This window comes from Ptychodera flava, chromosome 17 (genome assembly GCF_041260155.1).
Source record: "Ptychodera flava strain L36383 chromosome 17, AS_Pfla_20210202, whole genome shotgun sequence".
Lineage (NCBI taxonomy): Eukaryota > Metazoa > Hemichordata > Enteropneusta > Ptychoderidae > Ptychodera > Ptychodera flava.
Genome location: NC_091944.1, coordinates 23,182,332 through 23,203,317, shown reverse-complemented (window position 1 = coordinate 23,203,317; position 20,986 = coordinate 23,182,332). Strand labels below are relative to the sequence as shown.

Here is a 20,986-nt window from a genome sequence, read left to right as displayed (position 1 = left end):
TTCAAGCGACGGCGGCAGACCGTACGGGGCTCTGGATATGAACCTACCGCCGGTGTAGCTGTAATAACTGTTGCGTTGTTTTTAATCACCACGGACGAAGTCCGAGGTCCGTGCGTCCGTTCACGCCTAGTACCCAACCCCATACAGATGCACGTCGATTTGTTTCACAATGCTTTCAAATTTGGCCGTGTTAGAGGACTTTTTAGTTTACACCTCCATAGACTCCCATGTATAAGGCAGTTCTCCATAGATTCGCATGTATGATGCCAAGAAAAATAAAAATTTAGTTTCTCATCGTATTCATATTGCCTAAAGGATGCAGTGACACAGTTTTTTTGTCCCCACGGATAAAGTCCAGGGGGCTTATAGATTGGCTCATATCCGTCCGTGAGTCCATCAGTGAGTCCATCGGTTCACGCAGATATCTCAGACATTTTGACAAAATATCATGTGACCTTGGTGACCTTTCACCTCAAATATACATTATTGTCCATAACTCAGTAACCACAAGTGCTAAACCTTTCATATTTGGTATGATGGGACACCTTATGACGCCACATATTGTACGCCATTAATTATGTGCATATCTAATTATGAGAGCGAGCCAATAGAGCAAGAGGTCTGATTTCTGGTATATAGGGATAAGTTAACAATATAATTTGTTTGACAAAACTTCACGTGACCTCAATGACCTTTGACCTCAAATATACATATTTGTCCACAACTCAGTAACCACAAGTGCTACACCCTTCATATTTGGTATGAAAGGACACCTTATGACACCATATATTGTACCTCATTAATTATGTGCATATCTTATTTTGAGCGAGCCAATAGAGCTAGAGGTCTGATTTTTGGTATATAGGAATAACTTAGCAATACAATTATTATGACAAAATGTGACGTGACCTCAATGACTTTTGACCTCAAATATATATATTTGTCCACAACTCAGTAACCACAAGTGCTACATCCTTCATATTTGGTATGATAAGACACCTTATGACACCACATATTGTACCTCATTAATTATGCGCATATATAATTTTGAGCGCGCCAATAGAGCTAGAGGTCTGATTTTTGGTATATAGGAATAACTTAGCAATACAATTATTTTGACAAAATGTCACGTGACCTCGATGACCTTTGACCTCAAATATATATATTTGTCCACAACTCAGTAACCACAAGTGCTACACCCTTCATAAATGGTATGATGGGACACCTTATGACACCACATATTGTACCTCATTAATTATGCGCATATCTAATTCTGAGCAAGCCAATAGAGCTGGATGTCCGATTTTCGGTATATAGGGATAACTATAGGGTAGAAATCTAAATATGCCCATCTAAATATTAGACATCTACCATCGAGAACAAAAGAAATTTGCTGTAATTTGAATATTTAAGGAGTTTAAGCAATTCCCGCTATAAATAAAGAACCCCTGCCTCAAACTCCACAAAAGTTGCTAGACATATTTTGCCGTTGTCATGCCATTGCTTCGTTTAATAACCAGTTAATCAAATGCCTCATTGACAGGAGGAAATTCAAGACCATATTTGAATAGTAGTATATATTGTCCTCAAAATTACTCTATCACGGCCCAAGTACTCATTGCCTTCAGCAATACTGCCTTGTTATTATTATTATTATTATTATTATTATTATTATTATTATTATTATTATTATTACAAGTTTAGGGGCTATAAGTATTATATAGAAATCCAAAAAACAATTCATTGAAGCTGTGAGACTTCTGAAAAAAAAATGTTGTTACTCCTGAATGGTTGCCATGGAAACATCTCACATTAAAATGAGTGTGATTTTTTTGGTGTGCTAACCAGAAAACCCCTTATTATCAATTTTTTACATCAATTAATAGTTCTTTAATAGGAATTAGGGAAAAAGTAACATTTTCAATCCCAAAATAGTTACTATGGCAACTCGAAACATTAAAATAAGTCTGACATTTGTGTTCTCTGACCCGAACTTCCCCACTAGATAATTTTCATATCAATCAAAGTATTTTTTCAAGGGATATAAAATTTTCAACACCTAAAATGGTTACCATGGAAACATGGGGCAGTGAAATCGATATCATATTTGGTCTTTTCGACCCAAAATACCGTTATGGTGAAATTTTCACGGAAATTGAACTTATTATTATTCGTGTTATTATTTCTATATAATACTTAACTAATTATTATTATTATTTATTTATTTATTTATTTATTTATTTATTTATTTATTTAAACTCGATAACTCAATAGGTAAAACACCTCTTTTCATGAAGGTCGAATAGATAAAAGAAAACAATTACAAAAGAGGTACAAAAAACACCGAAGTGCAAACAGCAAGAAATAAAACTACGAACAAGCATCAGACAAGTAACTAGAATACAAAAAGTCATTACAAGATTTCTTAAAACCAGTCATTTACTCGGAGTCCCGGATGGCTTTTGGGGATAGATATTCGGAAATTCAAACTTTTATAATTCTTTTCTAATACACCACTTGTGGGATTCATTTTAAAGCTTTCCACCGGCTTTGTTTTTCGAAATTCGAAAATTTTATTTTTCTCCATTGAGTTAACATAGGTATGGTGGCCGTTTTGAATTTTAAATATTGGTAAAGCGTGGGTTATTTGTTTATCTCGTACCAACATTTGCACGGTGACCCCCGATTTTTATTCTCGGTTTCGAAAAAAAAATGATTGAAAGATACATTAGGGAAAGTTTGAGGAAAAGTTTAAATCTTTCACTTTCGAGGCGCATACTTACCTGTCATTAATCGGATAAAGGATATTGATACGTTAATGTTCGTGCTAAGACACTTCATTAAAAAAACCAAGAGGTAACGAAGGGCATTTATCGAATCATTCATCACATTACAACAACGATGGGAAAAGTACCGTAATGCTAATCAGACTTTGATTGTAAAGTGGGCAACTTTAGGTAGTAGTGAAAAACTTATACAATTTGCTAACTGGAAACATTCCGGACTTTCAACCATTCTTCTTCAAAATAAAAAAATAAAAATCAGGGGGTCATTGTTTAGACCCTGGAACTGAAGTAACAATTTACGTAACAATTACCGATATTTGGAATCCAAAATGGCGGCCATTCCCGTGCTAAACGGAACAATGAGATCCAGACTTAGGCCATTCAAAGAAAATTCTTTGTTCGCCGTCCTTGGATTTTCGAAAAACAGATCAGCCAGCCAGGGAAAAAAAACACAGACAAAAGACACAAGTGTATTAACATAAACTCATTTTTATTTGAGTTCTTGTGGAAAATGATGTTTTTATTTATAATAGTGTTTAAGATTGTGTTTGTTTTCTTAATTTCCTTGAAAACCTACCAGCACGCGGACGGCAAACAAAGAAAATTTATTTAAAGCGCCTTACACAAAATAAAGACGGTGAAAACTCTCTTTACACCAAGAGCTGCAAAATGAGCCCTTAGTCAAACATATCAGAAACGTTGTGAGAAATCTTGAAATCGGAACAGGTTTGTGTTCCTGGGGCGCAATCTGCCGTAACAGTACGCCGTTAACAGAAGACGTTACTCACCACTGTCAACGATAAGTCAAATCTGCTACATGAACTTGCCTTGAAATTGGAATATTTTTATCTTGCAGATGAGTGTTCAGCAGGAGAATTTTACTGCGAAGACAACACCACCTGCGTTTCTGCAGATTATGCATGCGATCGAAATATGAATTGTCCAGACAGAAGTGACGAGAGAGGCTGTGGTGAGTGTATCATTACCTACTCATGTACCGTCTCGTGTTCAATTCAAACGATTTGAAAGCACCTGTGAGAACGGCGTTAAGGTAGTTCACGAGTCAAGTAGGAAAGATTTAAACTTTTGCTCTAACATTCCTCTATGGAACTGTACGCCATTTTTTTTCAAAATCAAGATTTTAAATCGGGGAGGGGGTCACCAAGCAAACTTTCGTACTAGAGAAACAAAGTTTACCCTAGACTAGACGATCCGTCACTCAAGGGCTTCTCTATCCTCTCCCGGCCCTACCAAGATTTACCAATATTTGACTTTCAAAATGGCCGTCACCCTATTGTTCTCTCTTTGGTGAAAGGGCTAAGATTCCAGATGTTCACAAAACTAAGCCGGCGAAAACTTTGTTTATTCCATAAGAACTTCAAAATAAATTCCCACAAGTTATAGGCCAAAACACTTTTGTAAAAGTTTGAGTGCCCCCATTCTCTCAAAATTGATTGAAGAAGAAGACTTTTTCAAACATTTACAGAAAATGAAAATTTCAGTGTGGCTTGCATCGCTTAAGTAATACAGAAGCACAGCATTTTGTCCCTACAGTGTGTGTAATGTCATATGTAAAACATACGAGTCTTGATTACTATCATTATCACCGTCGTCGTCATGATCATCATCACCGTCATCATCATCATCAAACGTCATTTTCTCACTTCGTAGGTGATTGTGGAGGAGAATTTAACGTCCCAGCAGGAGGATCTCGCAAAATTCAATCACCCGGCTCTACTTACGGTCTTTATAACATCAACTGCTCTTGGTTAATTACAACCGATGACGACTTTTCATTCAAGGTAGTGTTTGACCAGTGGTCCGATACAATACAGTACGGCTCTATGGACATCGGCAGCGGTTCACAAGTTTCAAACCACGGCCGTCAACTGCGTTTCCGTGACAGAATACTCGGGGAACCTGAATTTTTGGTGAACTCAAATGAACTTTGGCTTCACTTAAGGATCGACTTTTTATACTCTTACAATGTTTGGCAAATTATGCTGCTGAGTCAACCAGGTAAACATTTCATTTTTGTTTTCTGCCTTATTTTGTTCTGGCCCTGATAAGATGTATATTGACAATTTCAAGTTTCAGATGACATTACTACGGCTACAGAATGCAATGACATCGTTCAACTGTCACGAGCGCGTATGAATATGTCATGCAGACATTTCTTGTCAAAGAATAAACAAAAGCCCTTGACATGGTTAATACGCTCTGAAACTTGTCAATACTGTTAGCGATTCTTAAGCAGGTTTTTCGAACACGCTGCTTTAATTGATTGATTGATTGATTGATTGATTGATTGATTGATTGATTGATTGATTGATTGATTGATTGATTGATTGATTGATTGATTGATTGACTGATTGATTGATTGATTGATTGATTGATTGATTGATTGATTGATTGATTGATTGATTGATTGATTGATTGATTGATTGATTGATTGATTGATTGATTGATTGATTGATTTAAATTTACCTACAGAATCTCCTCTACCTCTCCCCGGAGAGCTGTGCACATTCGAAGACGTTTATATATGTGGGTTCATTCGCGGCAACAGCGGTGAAATGTGGGCGAGACAGCGGGGCCAGGTATCACAAAGACAACCTTGGTATGACCATACAAGTCAAAATGGTAAGTTCGCAACAATGAGTATATTACTTGGAAGAGTTTGATTCCTCCTTTGATTTTTTATTCTTGTTAGGAGATATAAAGGGCGACGCGCTGACCATTAACCTATATTATATTACCATGCCCTATCCATTGCGTTTTAATTGGTCGAGCTGAACCACGTGACTGCCCACAAATACACAGTAATGTTTGTTTTCATGCCCGTGAATATGAATAATATCGTAAACACAGTAACTTTTTGGCTAAAAACGAAAATTGTGATTTGTACAAAGAAATTAATCAACCACAAAAATAAAATGGAGCATTTTTGGGGCCAAGTTGAGACGCTTTTTACAAAATTTTTTACAGCGCGCGTACTACTCACTGACAGGTTCTGTTCAATCATTTCCCCTAAGTTACCAAGCTTCTATTCCAAACTTTTTGAGGGTTTTTTGGGGGTTCGTTGATAATATAATTGGAATAACAGACTCCGCGCTGACCATTAACGTTTATTTATGGGCGCGGGCGAGAGGAAAGCCAAATTAACGGGGCAAGGTTTTTGGCTTTCCTCTCGCCCTTGCCCATAGATAAACGTTAATGGTCAGCGCGTCGCCCGTTATTTCGAAAATTATGCGCAAGGGCGAGAAGAAACCCAAAAATTAACGGACGAGGCTTGGCGAGCCCATTTATTTTGGCTTTACTCTTCCCCGCGCCCATAAATAAACGTTAATGGTTAGGGCGGAGCCTGTTATTTCAAGTATAATATCAACGATCTCAAGAAAACAGTAAAAATGTACGAATATTTCCAACGCGAAAGACAACGGCCCCAAAACTTCTCAGTGAATAGTACAACACGCTGTGCACTGTTACGCGCGCTCTAAAAATTTTGCAAGTCCGGATAGTTTTTGAAAAAAAAGTGTCTAAACTTGGCCCACAAGTACTCAATTTTATTTTGAGATTGATTATTATCTTTGTACAAATCACAATTTACGTTGTAGCTGTAAAGTTATGATGTTTACGATATTATTCATATTCATTGGCATGTAAACAAACCATTACTGTGTATTTGTGGTCAGTCACGTGGTTCAGCTGGACCAATTAAAATGCGACGGACAGGACATTGTAGTATAATGGTTTATTACTTCACTGTTGGCATGTTTTCTCATTATAGATACTTTAATAACAACCTTTCTGTATTTCAGCTTTGAGAAACTGGCCCTTTTTATTCCACCAACCAGAGATTCCATCTGCTATACAGACAATCTGTTAAATCCATCGTTTGCCTTTCTCAAGGCTTGCACACTTTTCCCATCACAACTGCTTATCAACAGGGAACCTCGCTTTTCCAATTCAGACACATTTCTACCATCAATATAGATACTACAATGCACTTCACAGGGCTTCACGTCGATATTTTACTGTCTCTAAGCCCAATGTTACGCTTCATCGAATGTACCCCCTGTCTGTAATTAGTTCAGTAATCAATTTGAGCAACTACGTAGAAGTGTTATAGCCAATAAATGATGACGTCAAAGGTGTGTGTGCGTGTACTTATGAAAATGAGATCAAAGGTTACGCTCTGCAAGGTGTAATCCATTATTTTGAGGGAAAGAGTTTGGAATAGAAGCTTGGTAACTTAGGGGGAAATGATTGAACAGAAGTTACATTTTGAAGTTGATATAGTACATCAGAACACAAATTTGGCTGTCAATGTCTCATGCAGAGTCCATATACTTACACTAGCATTGACTACTCCTTTCTTCTCCGGTTTCTGCATTCCCAGTATCATATATCAGCGGCCTTTGCCTCTCAACAGCAAACCTTTGAGTATCAATAGTTTTAGGACCTTCCCAAACACTGGGCATAATATGCTATTTTGCCCCTTGTTAAGTTATATACGCCGCGATATTGAAAGACTTAAACTTTTGCTCCAACTCTCCTAGATGAACCTTTCGACCATTCTCTTACCAAATCCACGATAAAAATCGGGGGTCACCGTGCGAAAATTGAAACTACAGCGAAATAAATTATCCAACATTTTGCGATATTTGAAATTCAAAATGGCCGCCATCCCTATGTTAACTCTGTGGGGGAAAACTAAATTTTGGATTTTCGCAAAACTAAAGAGCTTTAAAATGAGCCCCCACAAGTGGTAGATCAGAAAAGAACTAACATATTCACCAAAATTCTGATCAGATTCAAATTGCGTTATGCCGTAACACTATATACGCATGTGTGTATCGGATAATTACTGCAAGTCGCCTCGGAGAGAAAGTTGGTCAAGTCTATGGGCTGTTTGAATTGGACGACAATAGAAGGGTAAATTCTAAGATTATCATTAGTTAGTAGGATGCATTGATTTACTGATTGATTAATCGATCGAGCCTATGATCGATCGATAGATCCATTGATCAATCAATCCATTGATCCATCGATCCATTAATTGATTGATTGATCGATAAATCGATCGATCGATTGATCGATCGTTCGAACCATTGATTGAATGAATAACTCAATTTTACGATGTGAATTTTTCAATTACAAAGGTTACTACATGTATGTTGACGGAGATTACTATTATGGTACAGGGGTAAGATTAACTTCCATAACACAGCCACCGTCCAGAGAGTCCTGCTTGGAGTTTTGGTACTACATGTCCAGCTCCTCCGACCATTTACGGGTATTCATTAACGGCGGGGGAAATAACGATACTCTCATCGTCCGACTCACGGGTAACATCGAGCCTTTCTGGAGATATGCTCGGATCGCTTATTCCATGGACGAACCTCATCAAGTGATATTTGAAGGGGAGAGTTATTACTGGTCATCAAATATTGCATCGACGATGTTCGGATGTCGAACACGCCTTGTAATGTACCACGTGAGTAGTGACTCCCATGATGCGTATTTGAAAACAACTTTGATATAGTAATCAGGATCCATAAAATTTCGCATAGTATGCAGGATCTCGGCTTATTAAGGTATGCCATTCAAGAAAATCGAGTTCTGTGCGTAGATGTACTCATATTGAAAATCTTTTTTATGTCATCGCATAGTAAATATTACACTTTATTATGTGATAGACAAATCGGGTGATTTTAGGCCTATATTCCTCACAACGTGGTATCCCTGCTCAGTAGATTTTTTCATGAAAGCAAAAGTTTCGTGTAACACATTGCTTGAGTTTGCTACCTGGTTCGATTAATCAACAGCATCTCACGTGACCAACGTTTGTACGTTTTTCAGATTGTGGCGGCAACATCACCCTTCAAAGCAATCCCGCAACGCTTTTTTTGACATCGCCAAACTACCCGGATAGTTACGATGAAGTTGACAACTGCCTGTGGTACATCGGCTCAACAGTCCCTGGCCATTATATAATAAACTTTTGGGCATTCGACACCTTCTATAATCATTTCCTTGAGTTTGGGGTTGGCCGAGATGCCCACAATGTGACGTCTCGACAGGTCCGCGTGACTGGGAGTCAGTTACCGAACGATTTTCGGTTGAATTCGAATGAGATGTGGATGAACTGGATGGCTAGCACAGGGAACGGCACCGGCTGGAATGTTACCGTTTCTCACGTACCATGTAAGTTTAAACTTGGTGTTTATGCTGTTTACAAAGCTTAGATTCTTTTGTCGTTGTCCATTCAGAGATATGACTAGATATTTGATACCATAATTATTTGGAGTTTATTTGGCTGTTTACTTCTCATTATAAAGAGCATCAATTATGACGGATCTGTAATCTAAATATGCCCATATATGGTCAAAGGGGTGTTCCTTGGTATTCATAATGCCCGTGTGAGGGCGCTGTTTTTAAAAAGCGGCCGCTTAAAATCTTTGATTGGTTAGATTTTATCTTTCCATGGTAAGTGTGGCAAAATTGGAACATGTAATGCTATACCTTTAAGCCGAGTTCCCTGTAAATGCCGGAGAGACTATGGAATTGCATTTACAATTTTCTAAGTCGGAAATGAACATGTGATGAAATGCGTTGAAAACATTATGCACGTCATTCTTGACTTTCGTATTGTGCCATGATATGTTGTACAATGTAAAAGTTATATTGCGATGAAATCTCCATTGGCTGATGCTGGCAACTGCAAGACTTCGATCATCAACAGATAAAGATATGAGGAAGAACTTCTGGACAAGACGTCGATGGAACACACCGCTGGTATAATTCGACGACGGTGTTAAGTCTGAAATATATGCCAAAGCACTTGTGAAAAAAGCGAATCTTCATTTTCCTTGTCATACTCATCCCTTCGCATAAATCGCACACTTTTATTGAAAGTTGACCTCTTGCACTCGAAAAACGATATTTCCATGCAGGGTATACCTCTCTCTCTCTCTCTCTCTCTCCCTCTCTCTCTCTCTCTCTCTCTCTCTCTCTCTCTCTCTCTCTCTCTCTCCCTCTCTCTCTCTCTCTCTCTCTCTCTCTCTCTCTCCTTGGTGACCCCGTGTTATTCTTGTAGTGCAGCCTTTTATCTTCGTTTATCTTCACCATATAATTTACTTTTTTGTGTTCGTTTAGTATGTTTACACAACATAACACTGAAAAAGAATGAGTCATTGGAAATCCAGTCTTCAAATTATCCCTCGGATTACAACAACCTTGAACACTGTACTTGGCTGCTGTCTGCCGAAGAAGGCTTCGCGGTGAACGTTCGTTTCTTGGACTTCTCCTCTCAATGGAATCACGACTACATCAGCTTAGGGCTTGGAAGAATGCCGTCCAACGATTCCCGCGTTATTTTCCATTCGGGTTCACAACTTCCCGAAGATTGGGAATCGACTTCTCGGGAAATATGGATCACCTTTGAGACGGACTACTCCCAAACGTACAGCGGCTTCAAGTTGGAGGTGCAGTCGATAAAATGTAAGTAGAAAGCGTTAATGTCCCGTGCATATCCACTGCAAACGTACTGACTTTATTTCCGATCAGACAGATTTGCATTTTGCAGAATCAAAGTAATCCAACCCGAGTTTTAAAAAACGATAAATTGATGGCTAATTGATGACCCTCTTATGGTTCTGCTCCGGAATAAAAAAAGGATGCGATGTTTCTACAGACTCACTACATCCAAGAGATCACGCGATGGTGGTACAAACAAATTCATGTGTACCAGCACGTGTGCCAATACACGTATTTCAATACACGTTTGCCCACGTGGATTTGTTTGTACCGTGGTCCCTTTAAATCCCGGGTTTAACCAATTGACTCTCATTTGCATATACTTTTTTAAATGTCTGTAATTTAGATTTAAGGTCTCTTATCAAATGCTATTTTGGTAAGTTTATATTGTAAATTTGAAGGTGGACTTTGGCATTCATAACCAATAGTTGTCTGCTCTCCCTCCTGTAATACACAGATTGTGAAAACATCGGTCTCCCGATGTGCGAGCGTTACATGCCCTACGGAGGCTTTCTCTTCTACAGTCCTCTGGGACTTACACGGCAGCAGGCTGAGCAAGAGCTGGAAAAGGCAGGACCAATGGTAGGTTGCCACGAGTATGTAGACCTATTCCTGTGTTCGCTCCTTGCTCGGAATGCGGTGCGGACGGTTACTACAGGGAGCCGTGTAGAGAATTCTGCGATAACGTCACTCAAGCTTGCAACGAGATAACTAACCCGAATGGATATGACTTGCCTGTCAACTGTTCAACTCTCCCAACAGAAGAAGAATCCTTCAATTGCGTTCGTAAGTCACAAAGAATGAGAAAATATTCATTTGTGTACACTATGCATAGCATTGAATTCCATAAAGCACTTCAGAGTTGACCTGTTTTCGGCTTTAAAAGTAATTTACGACGCTTCGATGGTCTGCTACTTGTGTTAGCATCATTTTAAAGCTTTGGAGTAAAATCAAAATCAACCATTTAGTTTTCTTCCCTTAGCGTTCCCTTAGCGTTTGAGTTCCAATTCGGTTAATTTGTTTCCAAAATTTAATCCCAACCTTGACATTTCCGAATGCATAAAGTAATGTCAAACCATTCGTTCAGTTACTGTGTTGTGTTTTTCAGCAGCCCACTGATTACTAACGTGTCCTTATTACCGTTCATTCTCTTAAGGTTTGACTCCATGTCTCAGTCAACCTTGCCAAAACAATGGAACTTGCTCGCCTCGTGGTGACGATGACTATCAGTGTAATTGTGTTGGCGGGTATGTAGGGAAAAACTGCGAAATTGGTGAGTTGCTAGCCACACAGAATAATGCTTTCTTTAAAGCTGATTTGTCCATTGCACTTTTTGTACAATGAGATAAGGCTGTTTCTGATGATCGGAGTTAATTTTAATGCTATGTCTCTTATTGAAGTGGTTGACATCGATGGCGTTGAAACTGTTGGTGGCTACAATGACGATGATGGTTTTGCTCGTATTGATATCATCAGTAATAATAGTGACGGTGGTTATACTGATGATAATGATCAACATCATAATAATGATGCTTGTGGTGGTGGTGAAGATGATGATGATGATGATGATGATGATGATGATGATGATGATGATGATGATGATGATGATGATGATGATCATGACGATGACGATGATGAATGATGATGATGATGATGATGATGATGATGATGATGGTGATGATGGTGGTGGTAATGGTGGTTGTGGTGAAGAAGAAGAAGATGATGATGATGATGATGATGATGATGATGGTGGTGGTGGTGGTGGTGGTGGTGGTGGTTGTGATGATGATGATGGTGATGATCATGATATATGATTATGATTATGATCATGATTATTACGACCATCGATAAGACCATCATTATCATGGATTTGTTGTTTGTATGAATCTTGCACCCGCAACCTTCGACGTTAAATCATCTTAGGGATTACTTTTAGCGTCTGAGGATACACGACAATTAAGAGCTTACAGTTCATTCTTGAATTATTTTCCTCTCGTCTCTCTGCAGATTTTGACGAGTGTGGCAGTAGTCCCTGTCTCAATGGCGGTACATGTATAGATAAACTGAACGGCTTTGTGTGCCGCTGCGCTATTGGCTTTGCAGGAAATCTGTGTGGTAAGTAACGCGTGACTGTTTTCTATAATTCCATAAATAAATAAATAAATAAATAAATAAATAAATAAATAAATAAATAAATAAATAAATAAATAAACAATAAATAAATAATTAAATAATAAAAGAATACATAATAAATAATAAATAAATACACAAATCAATTAATAAAGAAAACGTTTTGCTATAATTATCAATAACTGGGGCACTTGTCTCAGACTCTCCAAGAAATACATCATGAAGGACAGTTCTCACAGGAAAAGAGATTCTTTGTAGAATTTATAAAACTCGTCCCATAAGGTGTCAGAGAATTTACATGCGTTTAATAAACAATCTAGTGTTAAACACTATTATCACTTAGAGTACAAAAGTGGTTTGGGAAAGACAAGTTGGAGATAAGTCGTTTTTTAAACGGATTAAACAACTACTAACGATAAATTGTAATTGACAAATGACTTAATACATATTTTTGACTTGCACTTTAACCCTTCCCTACTGTTACGAACAAGACATCTTCAAAAATAGAAATAGAAAAATAGAAAAAAGTAATGAATGACTTTATATCTCCTAACTCACTGCAGCAAAACACATAGAAGAGTAACACAAATGCTTCTCTTTAGAGCGGATTAAGGCATTTTAGTTGGCAATAGCTTTATAAAGGGAGAATCGCATAAATATATATATATATATATATATATATATATATATATATATATATATATATATATATATATATATATATATATATTAAACCATTATCAAAACACAATTGGCAATAGCTTTATAAAGGGAGAATCGCATAAATATATATATATATATATATATATATATATATATATATATATATATATATATATATATATATATATATATATATATATATATATATATATATAAACCATTATCAAAACACAATTACTAAATAGGTAACCTAAACTCCAAAAGTGAACGAATAAAGTCCACCTGACAAGTTATCTGACGGTACAATGTGCTTTTGGCACATACATGTATAGTCAGACTCTCAAAGTGTTTTTGGTCCGCCGCTTTTTTGAAGTAAAGCTTTTTGAAAATCAAAAAATGAATTTTTCGCGATAGGGGTAAGACTGGGATGGTGGCCATTTTGAGTAACAAATACCGCCGGGTAAATTTGAAGTAATTTCATTTGTTTTTCAAGTGCCAAAGTTTTTTCATGGTGACTCCTAATTTTTAGTCTTGAAATGTTAAATTTAGCTTTGTTGAGGAAGACTAAGCAAATGTTTAAGTCCTTTAATTTCGAAGAGCGTACTTCTTGAACATGCTTTCTCATATCCCAGGTTGCGTCGACTTAACCATCGAAATTTGTCGTGACGTCCAGCTTAACTACGCCAGGTTGCAAGAGTTTTCGCCTTCCGGGTCAAGCACGCGCTCTAGAGTGCCGACTTTGATTCTGGAGACCGAGAGGAGCACGAGGGCATCTGCGGGGTGCTACGAGCATATCGGCTTCTTCATGTGCACCCTCTTTGCCCCAGAATGCACCGATGAGGGATACTACAGACCACCATGCGAAGATTTCTGCAACGTCGCTAGACAACATTGCGAGCCAAAGTTCGCAATAGGAGGCATAGATTGGGTCATAGATTGCGACTTACTGCCAAATAGCAATGATTCTAACGTTTGCACTTTGGACCCGGATGTAACAGGAGGTACACGTTCTTAACGGGGGCAGGGTTTTTTGTCAGCTTTTAGTCTCTGAGCAAATTTACTGTATAAAAAGTTCGAAAAAGAGAACAAGGGACTTAGATAACATAAACAGCCAACGATAACTATCACTAATGCGGGAACCAGGGATTATGGACTGTCGCTTTAAAACCCCAATAGCTGCAAAGTTTATGTATTATTCTCATGATTTTATTTTCAAACCAAAGTTAGTTCATGTAAGTTCTAACTAAAGGACGTGTATAGAAGTGTCACTGCTCACTGGTTTGGACTATGTCTACACGTTAACAGACTGGATAATAAGCGGGTGCCGCACTCATAACATGGCACCCCGCAGAAAAGTACAAAAACGGTATTTTCTGCACATACACACAGTGATCATCCCGGAAACAAGCATGATATCATTTACTTGAATGTACAGCACATGAAGACCAACAGTTTGTTGTTGTAATTTTTATTTTCTCTGTCATATGACTAGTTTTTGAAAATGGCGGAAGTCTAAAATGATGTTAAAACGTTTGAACTTACATGCCACTTTCGACACTTTTGACAGTGTTATACACTTTTTCAGTCTTTAATAGGTATTATTCAAAGAAAAATCTTGGAATACTTAGGATATTTTGAGATCAGTTTATTACACATTCGCAGATATTGGGGTTTTAATATATTCTCTGGAGTGCGTGACCTCAGCGGATCAGTTTGCAAGCAAAGATGTTACACACTCGCTGTTGCTCACTCTGTACAACAAAACAAAGAATTTGGTGGTCCGACTTTGGTCTACTCTTTGCGTCACCTTTCATTTTAATCTGTGCACTATTTGTCTGTCCCGCAGGCTCCGGAATATGCGGAACACGGAATTACGGGTCCAATCGCATCGTCAATGGATGGGATGCAGAGCTTGGAGCATGGCCGTGGCAAGTGTCGCTACTTCTTAACAATGACCACAACTGCGGGGGAACTGTGATTCGTCCGAACTGGATCTTGACTGCAGCCCACTGCGTGTAAGTATTTTTCGATTGTGTGTATTTTCTTGCATTTTTTGTTTTGTTTTTACGGGCTGCATGTTTTTGTTTTAGCTTTGTGTCAAGATAAATAAGTAAATATTCACAAAATTAAAATGATATACAAGGGTAGCGTAGTAGCAATCCAGTACCTCCAGAAGAGCCCTGTCGAGGTATGATGTTATTACGTGTTGTGATTTATCCTTTCTAAATACTTATTGCTATATTGAACCCACCCAGAGTAAATTCGTTTCCTCGGTTTCATCGAATACCATAGGTGATTTCGATAAACATTCCCACGTCGCACAATGATGTCAACAAATATCTTATTTCTAAGCATGCTTTGTAACGAGGAATCTTATCATACCAGCGCCCGCATTCAAATACCTCGCATAATGCTTCAAATATGCATCACTCACCCTCATATTTTTGAAACTTAACCCCTCCGCCAATAACCAACGACATGCCCGTTAACCCTTGGAGCGCCAAAGTTATTATTTTCACTTTTGTTAAATATACCCCAGTCAATTGGTTTTGGATTTTTGCCAAAAAATTGACAGTTTGCCAATGAAATGTGATATCCATTTGATCCAAAATTGCCAAAAACTTACCAAATAAAATAAAAGTTGATTATATGTTGCACTGAAACTTTGTTTGGAAAAATTACGGCACTCAGAGAGTTAACAGGAATCAAAGGCAGCACCAATGTGGTCATGTGGAGATTTTACTCTAGAAACGTGAAGTTTCATGGGTTGATATTGGACCCCCCCCCCCCCCACACACACACACACCGATATTGCTTCATAAGACCTTTAAAGGTATACTGTCACCTGTTCCAATTTTGCCACAGTTATGATGGAAAGAGATAATCTAACCAAGCACAGATTTTAAGCGGGTGGCCGCTTTTTAAAAACAGCGCCCTCACATGGGCATTTTGAATACCAAAGAACGCCACTTTCACCATGTATGGGCATATATAGATTACAGGTGACTGTATACCTTTAATTTGTTCTTGCTCGAGTGCTATACTTTGAAATCGAAACAATGAATCGTCAATGCGTTCAATACGACTCTCAGTGATGTACATTTATGGTGATATACATAATATAATGTCACGTCATCGTTATCTATGGAACGATTTTCATTGATTTAGGGAGTCATACTCCGCCTACCAGCTAGACATCAAGGTTGGTTTTGTGTCTCACATTCAAGGATCAAACTACCTTCAAGTGCGACCTGTTGCACAATTCTACATGCACCCTCTGTATAATGGTGAAACCAGAAACGGATGGGACGCTGCTTTACTGCGCATCGAAGAGCCACTGTCCTACACCGACTACGTCCGACCGGCCTGTCTGCCACCAGCTAACGACCTATCGTTTTTCAAAGATGGAGATGTGTGCACCATAAGTGGCTGGGGGAAGCTGTATGAGTATGGTAATCTCACCTACCCTGTCTCACAGATTCTAGCACTTGATTGACGCTCTTTGCCCATGAAAAAAGTATACTCGGCCCTGCTGTCGTTTCGAGTGCGAGTTCTCCTCCTCATGATTACAAAGTCCAAGAAGTGCAGCATTTTTTGTATTATTTAGGACGATTTTAACTTCTCAAATTGAACTCAGTCGATGTAAATTAACGTAATATTAAAAGAAGGTTTCGTACTTTAGTATTATTAGCCATGGTGGGGAGGAAATGCACGTGCAAATTTAAAAAAAGAAGAGTGAAAGACGTTTTGTCACTCTAATTTGCCCATCTTCTGTTTCAATATGAAAAAATATATGATAATGGTCCTAGACATTAGAAACCTCAAAGAAACAACTTGTCGTTATCCTTTGGAAAAAACACCCGGAATTTCTCTACCGAGGTGTTGTTTACCAGGTTTTTTACATGACAGTTTTTTTTAAATGGTATAATATTAAAATGAAGTGACGACAATTAAATTAAGTTGCTCATGCTATAACAAATTAATGTAATTTTACTACACTAAACTAACATCTCGCTTAATGTGTAAAATGCAAATACTACGTGGTTTTTGCAATCAGAGGATGTCTTAACGTTCATAAGTTATCAGAGATGCAGATTTGGGGGCCTTTTGCAACTATTCTATTGATACCATACGCCCTATAGAAACATGATGGAGACACATAAACTAACTGAAGATTTAATTTTTGTTATTTCAAATTGTTTATCACGTCGTTGATCTCTAGCTGTTGGCCAGAGAGCATTTTATGTTGATCTTACATAAATTGAAACATTGCACTTTCACCATACCAGCTAGCGACACGCCCGACCATCTTCAAGAAGCTGAAGTCACCATAGTAAACCATCAATATTGCGGCGAACTCCACGGCCAAGACATTGCTGAGTCCAATATGTGTGTTTGGATGGAAAACGAGTACCTAGGGGTCTGCTATGTAAGACATTGTGAATAATTTGCTATCTTTACCTGAACATATCTCATTTAAAAATAAGCAAAAAATGGAAAATGGATGTATTGTCCATAAACGTACGGACTATATACTCGCATTGTAGGCAATGGCGAAAACCTTTCCCAATGAGCGCTATCTATTGTCACAGGTAATGTCACGCAATGCACAGCCTTAAAGGCCTTCAGACATTTAGTTCCTTTTGGATAATAGTGTAAACCTAGATAGGAGAAGAGTTTGACGTGACGGCAAATCGGTGTCTGAGTCACAAAATATACCTATCCTAATTGGGCAATGGTTTCCTTAGGCATCTTTCATGCGCGCATAGAGTTACCTTGTTTTAAAAGTATACTGTCATCTGTTCCAATTTTGCCACAGTTACCATGGAAAGAGAAAATCTAACCAATCACATATTTTAAGCGGTGGCGCTTTTTAAAAACAGCGCCCTCGCATGTCATTTTGAATACCAAGGAACGCTCCTTTGACCATATATAGGCATATTTAGATTACAGGTGACTATATGCCTTTAAGACTTCTCTGATTAGATTATGAGGCTTTACCCTATGCCGGAAAAAGTATTGTAAACACATAAATAAAAAATAGCTAATATTAAACGAGCTCGTAAAACCCTCGTGGTATATAGTTTGATTCCATAAGTTGTCAAAGACATAATCTTAACTCTCTACGATACGTTTTACTAAGTTTCGGGTAATTTGATATGTCGCGCAGACTGCACTTCTTTTGAACGAAGAACTTCCCGAGTACTCTTCACTAAGGTGCTATCCTCCACAGGTACAGATATTCTGACTCTCAAAATCTTACAATACCTTATTGGCTTATTGTTTCTATGGACACACTTTGTGGACTAAAATAAAAGTTTTCTGTACTTTGTCTTTGCAAATTCGCAACTCATTTTTTTCCACTGGGAGGGTTAAGAAAGGCGTCACGTAAATATCAAATATCGATCCATTTTGGGACACTTGTTTCTCAAGAACAAAAACGGTATAGGTTACCCCTGATTTTATTTTTGATTTTGCATGAGAACCGGTCAAAGTTTCCTCCAGGAAAGTTTGAGCAAAAGTTAGTATTTTCAGTGTCAAGGCACGTACTACCATACGTAACACACTTTGTTTTGGATGTGTTTTTGTTTATTGATGACTTGAAATAGATAGCGGTATTATTTTCTTTATTTTACGACAGTGTTGTCGTCTTGTGCTAAAAGAGGGCCTCACAGCTTCCGCTACACAGAATGTATTAAAACAATATCACGATTAACATTTTCAAACGATTCAAGTCAGTACACAAATAGCCAAATATACTCCGCATCTCATCAAGCACGTTGGAAAATTAAGATTGTCTTTCTCAAAATTTGAAAAATTTTTTAAGTCCTTTTTATAATGTCTCGCTTCAACTAAAGTTCCATTTTACTAAAGTTAGATTATAATGAATGGGTTGGAGATTCTTGGTAGTGTAAGCTTGCAATGCTTAACAGGCTAGTACTTGAATGTTGACTTATTATTCACAACTTGATCTCATCTCAACAGAGCTTGTCAAAGTGGTGACACTAAGATGGCGTTCTATTCTTTCAACATCCACAGGGCGACAGTGGCGGGCCGCTTATCTGTCGAAAGGCAAACGGAAGATGGTACTTAGCTGGTATTGCGAGTTACAAGAGAGGTAACTGTGGATCCAGCGCATATCCCGACGTGTTCACACGTACCACATCAGTCGTGGACTGGATAGAAGCGACCATTTCTCAGGGTGAGCATAACTATTAGATTCAATCTTCGTAAATAGATTGTTCGAAACAAACACACTGGTACAAACTGATTGGAGAAATTGACGACGCCAGTGTTCGAGAAATTACTAATATCGAAACATGTTTGCGTTGATTTTGACGTGTGTATCCTATAGTGCTATGGACGGGAGTTTTTTTATCATATCCCGAACAGCCCATTGACACAACTGATCCAACGACTCTGTGTGAGCTAATATGAAATGAATTGTGATATTTTTGAATTAAGGCAGTACCCGCCTCGACATCAGAAGACATACACTTTAGCTCAAATCTTCCCAAAGGAAACTTTTAAGCAATTCCCTTTCGAAAGCAAGCATAAAAATCAGAGGTCACCGCGCGAAATAAGGTATAGTAGACAAACAAATTACCCAATATTCACCGACACTTGACTCTCAAAATGGCTACCAACCCTGTGTTCACTCCATTGACAAAAATTGAATTTTCGATTTTAATAAAAAAGCCAGTGAATCCCATAAGCTTCAAAACAAACCACTAGTGGTAGAATACCAATTTTTTTGTAAAAGTTTGAGAGTCCAAAAAACTGTTATCGAGGCGCTTTCTACATTAATTATCGAAGAATCAATGTTGTACTTGAGAAATTGGTCACGGACACTCTCCTCTACACTTGAAATATACTTACTGTTACTTTACAGCTGAAAACGGCAGACAATCAGATCAGTTTGGCGTTGAAGGCGGGAAGTACCAAAAGGACGAATAATTAGCCCCGGAAGAACACTGGCAAAATTAGTGCGAGCACATTTTTCGCACCTTGATGGGGATACGTATATTCAAGAACTTAAATAAGACGCAATTGCTGGGTGAACTCAACAAAATGCCAGGAAGCAGAAGTTGATTTTATCACATTTGAAGATTACACATAATCGTCTTTTTTTCAGAGTTGTGTAATAGTATTATCTCATCGACAAAGGTTTTATATTCAAGAGATTAATGTCATTGATGTTTGCAGGTTTTATATTCAAGAGATTAATGTCATTGATGTTTGCAACTATGTAGCTGTTGCCTCCATAAATACACACATACATGTACATTCATGCATACACACATACATACACACATACACACATACATACATACATACATACATACATACATACATACATACATACATACATACATACATACATACATACATACATACATACATACATACATACATACATACATACATACATACATACATACATACATACATACATACATACATACATACATACATACATACATACATACATACATACATACATACATACATACATACATACATACATACATACATACATACATACATACATACATACATACATACATACATACATACATATACACATACATACATACATATATACGTATATTTATGCATAAATTAATTATGTTTATGTGTGTGCACTTAAAGGGCAGTGGTCGTCGCGCTGTGCATGAGCGACTTTTTTGTTGATAAACATAATTTTTTGTAATCATAAGTCTTTTCAACTTCCATCGGAGTGAGATGGAAGCGGCCCCTGTAATTTGTAAACGCTTCCATAAGACTCAAGATCATGGTCAAGATTTTGACCAGTTCACGACATATATGTACGAGCGATATCGAATGCATAATATGAAGTAAAC

At 37.8% G+C, this 20,986-nt stretch overlaps 2 protein-coding genes across 3 annotated transcripts in view; both read left to right on the top strand.

Annotated features, from left to right (window-relative positions):
- The window catches only part of LOC139115823 (MAM and LDL-receptor class A domain-containing protein 1-like), a 31,711-nt gene extending 17,785 nt beyond the window's left edge, over positions 1-13,926 (top strand). For both annotated transcript variants that reach the window (XM_070678201.1, XM_070678200.1), the window contains 10 exons: positions 3,643-3,756; positions 4,458-4,805; positions 5,280-5,429; positions 7,952-8,286; positions 8,652-8,996; positions 9,948-10,292; positions 10,786-11,114; positions 11,485-11,601; positions 12,336-12,443; positions 13,754-13,926. In XM_070678201.1, coding sequence (XP_070534302.1) covers positions 3,643-3,756; positions 4,458-4,805; positions 5,280-5,429; positions 7,952-8,286; positions 8,652-8,702 — 998 coding nt within the window. In that variant the 3' untranslated portion in view covers positions 8,703-8,996; positions 9,948-10,292; positions 10,786-11,114; ... (1 more) ...; positions 12,336-12,443; positions 13,754-13,926. The remainder of the gene's footprint in view (positions 1-3,642; positions 3,757-4,457; positions 4,806-5,279; positions 5,430-7,951; positions 8,287-8,651; positions 8,997-9,947; positions 10,293-10,785; positions 11,115-11,484; positions 11,602-12,335; positions 12,444-13,753) is intronic.
- On the top strand, positions 11,954-16,617 carry LOC139116344 (coagulation factor IX-like). The gene is made up of 5 exons (XM_070678979.1): positions 11,954-12,122; positions 12,336-12,443; positions 13,754-14,122; positions 14,968-15,136; positions 16,290-16,617. Exons 1-5 carry the CDS (start codon positions 11,954-11,956, stop codon positions 16,615-16,617), a joined length of 1,143 nt encoding a protein of 380 aa, XP_070535080.1.
- Positions 16,618-20,986: the final 4,369 nt, after the last annotated feature.

Excerpts from the sequence above, each read along its gene's own strand:
- LOC139116344 (XM_070678979.1), top strand. The coding sequence starts at position 11,954 with ATGACGATGATGAATGATGATGATGATGATGATGATGATGATGATGAT. Across the intron at positions 12,123-12,335 it reads TGGTTGTGATGATGATGATG|ATTTTGACGAGTGTGGCAGT; the intron begins GTGATGATCATG and ends GTCTCTCTGCAG. Across the intron at positions 12,444-13,753 it reads CTTTGCAGGAAATCTGTGTG|GTTGCGTCGACTTAACCATC; the intron begins GTAAGTAACGCG and ends CTCATATCCCAG.